General features: G+C 32.9%; 1 protein-coding gene across 4 annotated transcripts; it reads right to left on the bottom strand.

Annotated features, from left to right (window-relative positions):
• Positions 1–3,271: 3,271 nt before the first annotated feature.
• LOC115989205 (protein STRUBBELIG-RECEPTOR FAMILY 5-like) lies at positions 3,272–12,493 on the bottom strand. 4 transcript variants are annotated; one of them, XM_031112872.1, is made up of 16 exons: positions 11,999–12,493; positions 11,339–11,471; positions 11,153–11,224; positions 10,985–11,050; positions 10,294–10,365; positions 10,135–10,206; positions 9,452–9,523; positions 9,316–9,381; positions 8,511–8,573; positions 8,111–8,424; positions 7,346–7,620; positions 6,808–7,079; positions 5,685–5,805; positions 4,622–4,758; positions 4,372–4,528; positions 3,272–3,712 (listed from the first exon to the last, which is right to left on the bottom strand). In XM_031112872.1, the coding sequence occupies exons 1-16, from the start codon at positions 12,090–12,092 to the stop codon at positions 3,581–3,583; spliced, it is 2,118 nt and encodes a 705-aa protein (XP_030968732.1). In that variant the 5' UTR covers positions 12,093–12,493; the 3' UTR covers positions 3,272–3,580. The 4 variants fall into 4 exon arrangements, with proteins under 4 accessions (XP_030968732.1, XP_030968733.1, XP_030968736.1 ...); XM_031112873.1 differs by having other exon boundaries at positions 11,339–11,443; positions 11,999–12,062; XM_031112876.1 differs by lacking the exons at positions 11,339–11,471; positions 11,999–12,493 and having other exon boundaries at positions 10,985–11,076.
• Between the last annotated feature and the right edge of the window lie 316 nt (positions 12,494–12,809).

Raw genomic sequence — 12,809 nt, 5'->3', positions numbered from 1 at the left:
TTGTGATATTTAATCAAATGTATTATAAAATAGATAATATGATATAAGATATTTTGAAAAGTAACCATATAAAAAATAAAAATAAAAAATATATATATTTTTATACTAAAATAGACATAAATATTTTCATGATGTAAATGCTCTTTAAGCATAAATTTATGAAAAAATCATATAAAACTAGGGTTTTTTTTTTTTTTTTAATGAAACAAGACAAATTTTATTGAATCAAAGCTCTATCATGGATTACAAAAGGATAGATATCACATTCTACCAAAACTGAGGTTCCAACAAACCTTTTTGCCTTTTTAGCTAGACCATGAGCTATTTAGCTAGATCATGAACTACTGAATTGTCAATACTGTCTTAGATGAGAAAAAGAGATGAACCTAAAAATCTTTTTCTTTTTTTTTTCCTTTTTTTCTCTGAGAAACAAGACTGAGTTTTATTGAATCAAATCTCAATCATGGATTACAAAAGAAGAGATATCACATTCTACCAAAACTGAGGTTCCAACAAACCTTTTTGCCTTTTTAGCTAGATCATGAGCTACTGAATTGTCACTACTGTCTTAGATGAGAAAAAGAGATGAACCTAAAAAGCTTTTTTCCTTTTTTTTTTTTTTTTTTGGAGAAACAAGACTGAATTTTATTGAATCAAAACTCAATCATGGATTACAAAAGAAGAGATATCACGTTCTACCTAAACTGAGGTTCCAACAGACCTTTTGCCATTTTAGCTAGATCATGAGCTACTGAGTTGTCAATACTGTCTTAGATGAGAAAAAGAGATGAACCTAAAAAGGTTTTCTTTTTTTTTTTTTGAGAAACAAGACTGAATGTTATTGAATCAAAACTCAACCATGGATTACAAAAGAAGAGATATCACGTTCTACCAAAACTGAGGTTCCAACAAACCTTTTGCCATTTTAGCTAGATCATGAGCTACTGAATTGTCACTACTGTCTTACATGAGAAAAAGAGATGAACCTAAAAAGCTTTAACGTCTATCTGCGAGTCTTCAATCACACGAGACAGCAACCTTCAGAGTTTAGAAAATTAGTGCCAATATCCTGAGCAAAGTTTATACATGCCAGACTGACATCTACGTATAGTACTTTAGTTGTAATATTACATTTACACAAGTATTTTCAATTTAAAACAAACATTTAATTTGCACTGAATTTAATTGTTCTTAGCTAGATCATGAGCTACTGAGTTGTCAATACTGTCTTAGATGAGAAAAAGAGATGAACCTAAAAAGGTTTTTTTTTTTTTGAGAAACAAGACTGAATGTTATTGAATCAAAACTCAACCATGGATTACAAAAGAAGAGATATCACGTTCTACCAAAACTGAGGTTCCAACAAACTTTTTGCCATTTTAGCTAGATCATGAGCTACTGAATTGTCACTACTGTCTTAGATGAGAAAAAGAGATGAACCTAAAGAGCTTTAATGGCTATCTGCGAGTCTTCAATCACACGAGACAGCAACCTTCAGAGTTTAGAAAATTGACGCCAATATCCTGAGCAAAGTTTATACATGCCAGACTGACATCTACGTATAGTACTTTAGTTGTAATATTACATTTACACTAGTATTTTCAATTTAAAACAAACATTTAATTTGCACTGAATTTAATTGTTCTTAGCTAGATCATGAGCTACTGAGTTGTCAATACTGTCTTAGATGAGAAAAAGAGATGAACCTAAAAAGGTTTTTTTTTTTTGAGAAACAAGACTGAATGTTATTGAATCAAAACTCAACCATGGATTACAAAAGAAGAGATATCACGTTCTACCAAAACTGAGGTTCCAACAAACCTTTTGCCATTTTAGCTAGATCATGAGCTACTGAATTGTCACTACTGTCTTAGATGAGAAAAAGAGATGAACCTAAAAAGCTTTAATGGCTATCTGCGAGTCTTCAATCACATGAGACAGCAACCTTCAGAGTTTAGAAAATTAATGCCAATATCCTGAGCAAAGTTTATACATGCCAGACTGACATCTACGTATAGTACTTTAGTTGTAATATTACATTTTAACTAGTATTTTCAATTTAAAACAAACATTTAATTTGCACTGAATTTAATTGTTCTTAAAAAATATACAACACTGTCCAGGACTTTTGCATGGTTAACGACACTACTCAAAGCCCAAATAGTGATTTTATGTAGTTTTGGGGTTCAAAAATGGGCCAAGAGGTAGTTGGGGAATAAAGGGATTTGCACTACCATATTATTACGTGTGCTGTATGTTGTTGTAGATCTAGGTTCCGTTGGAAACAATTTATTTAATTGGAATTGAAATTTTTTTGTTGAAAGCCTAAAAATTAAAAAAAAAAGGGTTAAAAATTAACTGAATAATACAATGAGATCTATAAATAATACTAAAAATAAGCTAAAAACTAAATAAGTTCAAGGAAATTAGCTCATACGAAACTCATCCCTAGTTGGTTTTTTTAGAAATTTGAGAGACTTCTCCTTTTGAGGGCCCGAGCCCATATCTATTTTACAAAGGCCAGATGGAAGTTGTTCTGCTGGATTTGGCCCTCATTTAGAGGCCTAGAAAATCCTGTAAGACTAGGCATTGCCCACTTAGAGAGAGACTCTCTCCTGAAATTAATTGGGTCCTCTTGTTTTCAACTTCTTAATTAAGTATGACTAGAATATGAAATAGATGTTTTAAGTACTTATAAATAAAAACATTAATAAGAGTCCATTTGGCACCATCTTTTTTTCTTAAGTCCACTTTCTATCTTTCCTATCCAAATAAATAAATAAAAATCCACCGTTTGTCTCACCGTTTACCAATATACAAATAAACTAGAATTTTGATAATAAGTTTTCTTATTTTATTATATATATATATATATATATATATTTATTTATTTATTTATCTCACCTTTCAGTAAATAATTTACCAGAAACTGCAGAATGTCAAAATGCCAACCTCACTTTTAACTTTAAAGGCCACTGAAGCTATCTACACAATACCATGGCTTATACTTTAGAGTGACCCCAATTTTTCTTCCACACACACACACACACAAACACTAATCTCCATGCCCTACATCTATGATTTTTTTTTCTTTTCCACAATATCTATGCTAGTATCTGAATGTGTAATAGATCATCTCAAGGAAAATTGACATCTAATAAGCATTTAAAATAACCTTTATTGGGGCTCAAGGTTATTTTAAAACACAGATTAAAAAACTCTTTAAATTTCCAAAAAATAAGAAAAACACAAATTAAAAGAAATTGGATTATGGCTTAAAAAATGTAAAACTCTTTCAATTTCAAAAATGTCCCAAATTTTGGACTTGTCCCTCATTTTAACTTCACTTAAGAAGCAGCTTGTACCAGGCTTCGACAGATACAATTCTTTCTCAAGCAGCTCATTCTGCTTTCTTAAAAAAGAAACAAACTTCAAAATTATAACAACTAAAGTTTCTAAGAGTTCTAAAAAAAATGTATATATACTAACAAAAAAATCCATGAAAAAAAAAAAAAAACAAAAAGAACATGACTCTCCTTCCCTCAAATCTATCTCACACATGTATATACAATATTTTGAATCACAAATACTCAAAGTCATCTCTCCCACGAGATGCCCCAAGCTCATCTCTCAAGTTCATACTTGTCCGTTGGACTAACCGCACCAATGCCTGCACCACCTCTGACATAGGAGGTCGAAATTCGGGCTCGGACTAATACAAAATTGAAAGTGGAAATTGTTACAACATTGAAAGATAAAATGATTATGAAACAAGAAGCATAATGTTCAAATCCCAAAAAGCAAAAACAAGAGGCAACATCTTAGCATAGTTTGTGAAATGCTCATGAAACATTACCCTTTGTTATTTTTTAACATAACTCAACACATAGGTCATCTTAGTGAAAATTGAAATAACACTTGGTGTGGAACTTTTATTGCACATTGCCTACTAATTAAGACCAAAAATTAAGATAGCCAAAAGTTGAGCCAGGCTGTGTCCTACAGGTTGTCATCTAATAGTGGCTTTAATAAGTATTTGTGTGTGTGCGCTTGTGTGCATGTTTAAGAATTTCATCTTAGCTCTTAGTGTTCAAATTTTACTTCATTGAGAAACTTATAGAAAGAAAAATTACAATAAGTTAGGGGCTCAACATTTTTCACAATTGCCAATATGATTTATTGTGATTGCTACATAATAAAAGTGGTGTCACAGGTGGACCGAGGTGAAAGTGATGTTGATCCAAATCGCAACAAGTCATATTAGCAGTTGAGAAAAATGTTTTCTCTAACATTACTCAAATAATTATATATGTCTCATATGCTTTCTTGATGAAGGATTTCCGTAGAGAGTGGAAAGGGGGTGAATCTCACCTGAACACAGAGGGCAATAATATCAGCAAATCGAGAGAGTGACTTGGGAGGGTACAATCCACGCAGGGCAGGATCAACCATTCTCGCCAATGCATCTATGTCATGGAGCTGTGGTGTGGCCCATCGTACAAGGCATTGTTCGAATTTTGGTTTTGCACTGAAAAGAAGAATGAAATAAGCCTATTTCAGATAAGGGAATTGCATAAATTAGCTTAGTGAATGAAATAATTAAGTGAACAATGTAACATACCTGTCCAAAGGCATTCGCCCTGTCAATAATTCCAACATGACCACTCCAAAACTGTAAACATCACTTTTCATTGTGTAGGCTGAAGGTTTTGTGCACTCTGGAGCATTATATCCTACCCCAAGGTTTTGACTAGTACGCTGAACAAAAAAATATTCTTTATAAATAAAAAAAATATGTAAAATTAATAAAAAGTAGTTCTTGCTATGAGAAATCAAGAGGCAGCTATCTTGAGACAAAAAACAGTCAGCCCTAGAGGCACAATGGTGCATTTTTTCATCTAATAATGACTTCAATTTTATTTTGGTGTAAAGAACATCTAAAGCATATTGGCAACTTGGAAAAGCACACAACACAACATAGTAACATAAAGCAGGAAAAACTATCAATTAATTGACAATTTCACATTGTGCATCATAGCCACACTTGGACCTTTATGAACTCTACCTACACCTAAACCTAACTATAAATCAGCACATGAATAAAAAATATGACCCAAAAAAAAAAAGGCTTTTAGTGGCCATCCATGGAAACTGGATGACAAGAGGAAACATTACATATTTAAAAAATTTCACATTGGTATAAACAAGTTCAATAATTCGATTCACGGTCTCTGCTAAATCCAATGGTTTCTATAGATACAAGAAATTCTAAATTTACACACCTTTATCCAAAGTGACCCACACTTAAGTGGCTCTATGTTATCAAATTAGAAACCAGTATAAGTACTAAAGTTTTATAAGGACTCAAATCTTGAATGATCTAGGGCATTGGAATGGACTATTAGCCTGATTCCTTTTTCATATATTTCTCTTTATTTTTAATCCCATTCAGTAGACCTAATATGTTCTTTTGAGCCAAGCCAGAGATAACAGCCTCATTGCATTTCCCAAAACTCTCATCTACCAAGCCTAGTCACCCTGGAACGTTTCTGCAAGCATAACTATGAGGGCTGATTTGGTGAGTTCACTTTTATACTTGGTAAATTTTAATACTATCAAAGTAAAGCAAATCTTATTCAAGCCATGTTTAGGATAAGACCTAACATTGTTCAAAAAATAGTAACCTGATGAAAGATTGCCAAACCACTGTCAGAGAGATGAGGATTGAGATCAGCGTCGAGCAAAATATTCGATGACTTGATGTTCTTGTGGACTAAGGATGGAGAACAGACTTCATGGAGGTACCTGAACACAGAATTGGCATCCAAAAATTTAATTGAATAAAATTAGAAGCAGTCATGGCATAACAAAAAACTGTATTCAGCTTTGAAAGCAGGAACAAAATAGAAAAACTAAATTAACCAACTGGAAATTGCAGTAATCATACTACAAACTAGATATCCCATGATGGTAATTAGAGCTACAATATGAACTATACACACACCAATTATGATCATGCCTTGGATTAATCCAAATCATGAAAAAATCAGCCGAAACCAATCTCTAGGTCAATTTTGACAGGTATCTAACAGTGATTTGGTAAATAGTAACAAATTGAAAACAAAAGGTCACGCTACTGATAAACTTTTCAAGAACACCAATCTGACCCTAGAGCCAAGAACTACATACATTCACCATATGTCCTTACTGTATGTATGTGATTAAATATATGAGGATAGATTTTTTTTTTAAATCAAATTAAGCATATTTAATGCAAAGTATCCCAGATGAAATTTCTATGTTTACCCAGATCAACTCAGTTTTGTTAAACCCATAGTCACTGGCTTTACTTCTCAGGTTTGGAATTTGAGTTAGTTCAATTCTTAGAATTTGATGCCCTCATAAACCTAAACCAGTCACAGTGCCAATACACAAAAATATGTAACATGAAGCAAACTTGGGAAAAAAATTTCATTGTGTCATACGTTTATAATTTTAAAGTATAGGAATTTAAATCTTTAGAAAGATAAATTCATTAAGGCTACCAACTAGTCATATTGGAATGTATGGTTTGTGACTGGAAAAGGGAAACGAAAAAAGGAAGCTTACTTTCTTGTATGAATCAGCCAATTAGCACATAAATTTATCTAACTTAACCATAAATCATACAGTGTCTGTGTGCATCTGTGAGCACACGAAACATGCACATAAACAAAGGGATACTACTTTTACTAAATGATATGTTTGCTCTTACTGACCAATAAAAAAGTAGAAGTTATTAGAGATGTAGTATATATGTTGACTTACTCAACTGCTCGGCCTGTCCCTAATGCAATTCTGACTCTGGTGTTCCAAGTTAGTGGTTTGCTATAGTCATCTGACATGTGTAAGAATTCATGAAGTGAACCATTTCTGAAATACTCATAAATTAACATGTTATGCCCCTGTTCTGAACAATAACCCACAAGCTCAGCTATGTTTGCATGGTGAAGCCTGGAAATGTTTGAAACTATTCCAGAAAATTCTTCTGATCGCCTTCCTTGAAAAAGTGAGGAGTCAATCTTTTTAACAGCTAAAACCTGAAAAACATGTATAAATCTAATATTATAATTCGAAACTCGCCCATTTTTGAGTGTAGATTGTATGTAATTTTGATTACTCAAATAATCAATTGCTGATAGGTCAAAATATCATAATTTACTAATAATATCCAAGATAAATAATCGAGCAGAAAGCGCAAATTACAAATTAGTGATACTGGAAATGATGAATTCAAAGAAAATCATAGTAATTGGAAAGTGATATTGGACAAGATAACAAAATATGATAACCAGATTGAAAATACCTTTCCATCAGCATATTTAGCTCGATAAACACGTCCAATACATCCCTCTCCGAGAAGGCGGCCTGACGCGAAATTAGCAGTAGCAAGTTGTAAATCTGCCAAAGAGTAAGATGTAGCACGAAGGGAGGTGCTTTTTCTAGCATTCAGAAGGTTAGCAAACTCATTGTCATTATAAGTTTGCTTAAACTCAGGAGGTGGAAGCTTAAAACCAACTGAAGGAGACTTTTGCAAAGTCTTTACATCAATTGAAGCAGATGAATCCACTGACCTATGCCCTGTCGCCAGTATAATACCTAGTCAGTTAAATTACAGTGCGAAGTCCACATTTACCAGGCATACAACAAAAATAAAAAAAACCATCGTAAGAAGTATCAATCAAACATTCCAGAAGGATGAAATAGACATCAAATGGTCAGCTATGCACTAGTTTTGATCAAATAATCGAAAGACCACCTAAAGAACGCATAGACAAAGGAGATATAACAGCCACAGATAGACTAAGTAATACTCAGTCAATGACAAGTCTATCTACACTGGTTATCATAGACCCTAAATGGAAAGGCATGGCATACACTTTCTATTCTAGAGCCTTTTTACTGATGAAGGTGAAACATCATGCTACAGATGTTCCAGAATTTTTTTCAGGACAACTCTGAATAAGCAAAGAGGAAACTATAAGGCCTAATAAGAAATTTATGTCTGTAATATTATTAAGACAATTCCAGTAAGCTCCCTACAAAAGAATGCAGGACAAAAAAAATTTACCTTTGAAGTCATTGCTTATGTCAGTAGGCAAGTTTTTGGATAATTCCTGAGATGCAAGAGGAGTAAATGATCTGCTCTGGTTAGATCTCTCTTCATCAAGGAAATGTGAGGAAGGAGACGACTTTCTTCTTGAAAATAGTGCAATTAGAACCCCAATTGCTGCCAGTGCACCCAAAGCTATTCCAGCTATTGCTGCTCCACTCAAGACAGACTTACCTCCAGAATGGTTTTTACTAGTGTGTTGATTAGCAACACGTGGTGTACCAGGAGGAGGAGGAGGAGCTCCTCCAGATGACCAGGAATTACCTCCAGATCTTCATTAAAGATAATCACAAAGTCAGAGAAACAACTTCTTAAAAATTGCATCCATAAATAAGAGTAATTTGAACAGAACACTCACTCTAAGTTTATTTCTTTCAATTGGTTTGGAATCCATCCAGTAAATTTGTTATTTTCAACATTCCTGCAGTTAAGGATGGAAATTTAAAATATATCATGCAACACAAAATACTTTATAATTATATTAATTTAATGAACTTTTTAAACTCTCAATGGTATCCCTCACAACTAAGATGATAAAGAGAGCATTGTGCTTTCAGACGGCAACAATTTTTCTATGATTGCCCCAAGCCCTTTTAGATAGTACATTCAATCTGGTTTAAATTTTCAATGTCTCTTTAGCCAGTATTATACACAGTGATTTGGGGAGGCCATTTTCAATGCACATTTTGAATTATAAAAGTACACTTCAGTGTTAGACTAGATAACTAAGTTAAATCATTTGATTCAAGGAAAGATGCACACATAGAAATGGTGAGCACCATATTCAATTAAGAAAAGGAAACGGCACATAATTTATCTCATTTTATAATTCTTCAATGACTATGAACCCATTTGTCAAGCATATTAAATACCTTATCATATTAGAATAGGTTTAACCCCAAATATTGGCTATTCACTTTTTCAGAGAATGATTACTATTTGAGGCTGTATAGAGTAAAATCCAAGGAATATAAAAAATAGCTTTACAAATATTCTATCAGATGAGACAGAAGATATTTTCAATACAGTGTACAATAAAAGGATAAACTAAGCCACAAATAAAATAAGTACAATAAATGAAAATAATGAATATTAATTTTTGTACAATTTTCATGAAAACCACCATGTGAAAGTAATAAAATATGAACCGGAGGCCTACTTACAAATCATCAAGGGGAAGATTAGCAAGGGCATTAATTGAGCCACTGAATTGATTGTTTTGCAGATTCCTGTATGAAGATAAGAAATTTAGCAGCACAGAAATTTAAAGATCTAAATTTAATATGAATTTCTTCTTACAATTTTTTGAGGCTTTTGAGTGATTTGAAACTCTGAGGCAAATTGCCCGACAGTGAGTTGTCGGAAAGATCCCTGCAAGGCAGTTCGTGATAGGAATAAGAAAAATTATTCCTTATCATTATTTATAAAGTATATCTTTATACTGTGTTACATTTTTTTTTAAGAATCAAAATTTAGTGAGATAGCAGATTTGTAATCTCAATCAAGCCAATGAATAACTTGATAAAATGGTTATACAACATGTTCATACAGAGGACATATCTAGTTCAGCTAGTAAAGAACCCATAGAAAAGACTTTATGATCTTATAAGGAAGTTTAATAAATAGAATAGGCTCTTGTGAAAGTAAAATAAAAGTTTTGCAATATATCAATAGAGAGATGCTTGTGATTTGTGTTTTTGATTGTTCTTGTCCCTAGTGTATACTTCTTGTATACTTGGGTGCCACTTTTTTGATATTCTAATAAGATTTTCTCATTACTTATAAAAAATAAAAAAATATCAATAGAAAGACTTAAGCACATACACAATTTCGTGTTTACTGTAAAAAGCCAGAAGCCAGCTTAATTCATATTAAATGCAAGACCATGAATTTGTAAAGCTGCTCACAGCAAGCAAGAGCTTACAATTCCCACTCAAATAAGGAAAAAAGAAGACAATTTCTGTCATGTTAGTAATACTTACATCTCTTTCAGTTTTGAAAGTTTTCCAAACATATCACTCAACTGGTTTTTCAACTGATTGTTACCAAGATATCTGCACCCATCAACAAATAAATAAGAAACAGTACTGCCAAAATAAATAAAAAAATGCCAAAATAAAAAAAAATAAAAAATTGCTTACAGGTATTGAAGGTCAGCCATCTGAGAAATTGAGTAGGGCACACCACCAGTGAAGCCATTTTGAGAAAGATCTCTGCACATCAATCGTGCAATATCAGTATTGTAAATTATTTAAGGTCAATGCAAATAGATCTGGATAAGGCCAATATAAATGTAATGACAAGAAGCTAGTTATAAGGTAGAAAATTATCGAAGACTACTGTCTTGAAAAAGGTCTTCTTTGGCAGATGGACCGTAATGTATTAAAGATATTTCTTAAGAAATATGTAAATTTCATATATAACAACATATGCAATCACTAAGTTCATCACACAAACCACCAGGATAAATAATTGTATGAGGTGGGTGGACAGTGATGCAGGCCATCAACTTAAGCTATATTGATGGTACTGATGAAATTCAACCTTCTCCAATGATTGAAATTAGCTTAACTATGCCACTCTTTTGCAAAGCTCAGTAAAAACAACAAATAAAAAGATGAAAGTAATTAAAAGAATATAAAATAATAAAATGAATCTAGAGGAACAGTGTAAAGTTTCAAATGACAGCTGCAGGATACCATAAATCATGCTCATAGACCATTACAGTGCCAAAAAAGGATCATTGTGCAGTAAACAAAAAATTAATGGCATCAAAATAAATTCAGTTTAGGATAATTACAAAAGATATGAGTTTTTTTCGTGATGACTTACATGTAAGCTGCATTAGGAGGGAGCTGATATGGTATCTCACCCTTTAGGTTGTTCTTGCTTAAATCACTGTACTAGACAAACAAATGCATTGACTTCAGGTGAAGTTCTTTCTCTGGTAAAAGAAAATTGTGACATAAAAAGATGCCTATTTTTAAAAACTGGTCTCACAAGTGAGTAACGGATGTTAAGCTTGAAAGCTGGTAGCCCATTGATCCGGTGAGTCCAAGGTTAGATAGGTTTCTGCAAAATTTTTAGCACAAAAAAGGTTTGATTCAGAAATTTCAGCACATTCTGTAAAATATGAACAGTAAGTTCTCAACATTAGGCAGATAAAGATTTGAAAATGATATATACATTTCAGTTACGGATGAGCCTGAGCATTTGATCCCTAACCAGGAGTCACCACAAGGGTCACCCCCACTTGATTTCCAGCCAGTTAGTTTTGAATTAGAATTCAAGCTGTTATACATCACATTAAGGGCAGAAACTGCAAAATACAGTTAGCAAACATCACGATCTTCAATTTCAATGATACATAACTACCAATTTAAAATCTTTCAAAGAGAAAACAAACTTAATCTCAGTAAAGATGCATACAAATAAATTAATGCAACTCCCATAAGTATATAGGATCCAAGACACAGAACAGATGCAAATATAACAAAATTGATTGAATTACAATACTCATTATGGATAAATTAGAAACTATACTCACAAGCATAAAACCTCTTTAACATTAACTTGATGCCTTATTGTCAAGATACATAGAAGATCCTAGTCCTTTACATTGCACCTTTTAATGCATTGATATAGGTACTTACAAGGACACAATTTTCACATGCCACATTTTCTCAAAAAGCCAGTGTTCTCCATTAAGGTATTTAAATCACTCACCAACTATTTGTAAAAAGTACAATAATCAAAAGTAAGCAAAATACATGAGAAAGACATCATTTTTTTTCTCAATTGAAATCACCACAATGATCAAAAGTACATTAAACCGAGAACACATACCATCCGGGGAAGCGGTTTTCGAGTGGACCGGAGAGGTCAAGACTCCAAGGAAAAGAAGCCAAAAGGCAACAATGTTGTTGTGGTAGTGGTACATCTTTTCTTTCTCACTCACCAAAACAATGAATGAGAACCCAGAAAGAGAAAACAAGAAATGGGTTTTTCTTTCAACTTCAAAAAAAACAAAAAAGAGAAGAAACCCAGAAGAGAAAATGAATTATATTATGAAAACGATGATGGCGTTAGTTCATTCATGAACAAAAAACAGAAGGTTTTTATTTATTTATTTATTTTTTCTTTCTTCTTTTGGTTTGGTTTCTTGGATTGATCGTGGTTTCTAAAATTAGAGGGTAGAGGAGGAGTAGATTTACAGGTAAGAATGGACGAGAATAAGAGAGTGGCATTGCAGCAACAGTTCAGAGCGAAAGGAGAGGAGAGAATGAGAGACTCTCAATGTTTTCCGGACACTTTGGAACTCCTATGTCTAACTCAAATTAACCTTTTCTTTTCTTTTTTTGTCTTGTCCTGTATTTCGTTAACGCGCTTGTTTTAACTGATTTTTCTAACGAAAGAAAGTCCTCTATGTCTCTATGCCTTCTTTCATTGTTATGTTCTACCAAAAATGTCACACATGTTCACCCAAAAAAAAGAAAAATGTCACACATGACACAACTCCCCTTTTTTTAAGTTTTACCTTATATGCAATTGATAGATTATAAGGTGGAACTTTTAAGAATGAGACTTTGGGTCAAGAGCCTTGTCTTTCAACTTGTATCTTCTGGTGTCTTCAAGGTAGAGGTTCAGGTTTCAAATT

This window comes from Quercus lobata, chromosome 5 (assembly GCF_001633185.2).
Source record: "Quercus lobata isolate SW786 chromosome 5, ValleyOak3.0 Primary Assembly, whole genome shotgun sequence".
In the NCBI taxonomy this organism is placed as follows: Eukaryota; Viridiplantae; Streptophyta; class Magnoliopsida; order Fagales; family Fagaceae; genus Quercus; species Quercus lobata.
Note: the sequence above shows the minus strand (reverse complement) of the source record. Positions and strands in the feature narration are given on the sequence as shown.

What these genes read in the sequence shown, in the direction of transcription:
- LOC115989205 (XM_031112872.1), bottom strand. Translation starts at nt 12,092, where the DNA reads ATGTACCACTACCACAACAACATTGTTGCCTTTTGGCTTCTTTTCCTT. An exon ending in AATCTTCCCCTTGATGATTT is followed by an intron (nt 8,574 to 9,315) that starts GTAAGTAGGCCT and finishes CCTTAACTGCAG; the next exon opens with GAATGTTGAAAATAACAAAT. An exon ending in GGGACAGGCCGAGCAGTTGA is followed by an intron (nt 5,806 to 6,807) that starts GTAAGTCAACAT and finishes TTCTGTGTTCAG; the next exon opens with GTACCTCCATGAAGTCTGTT.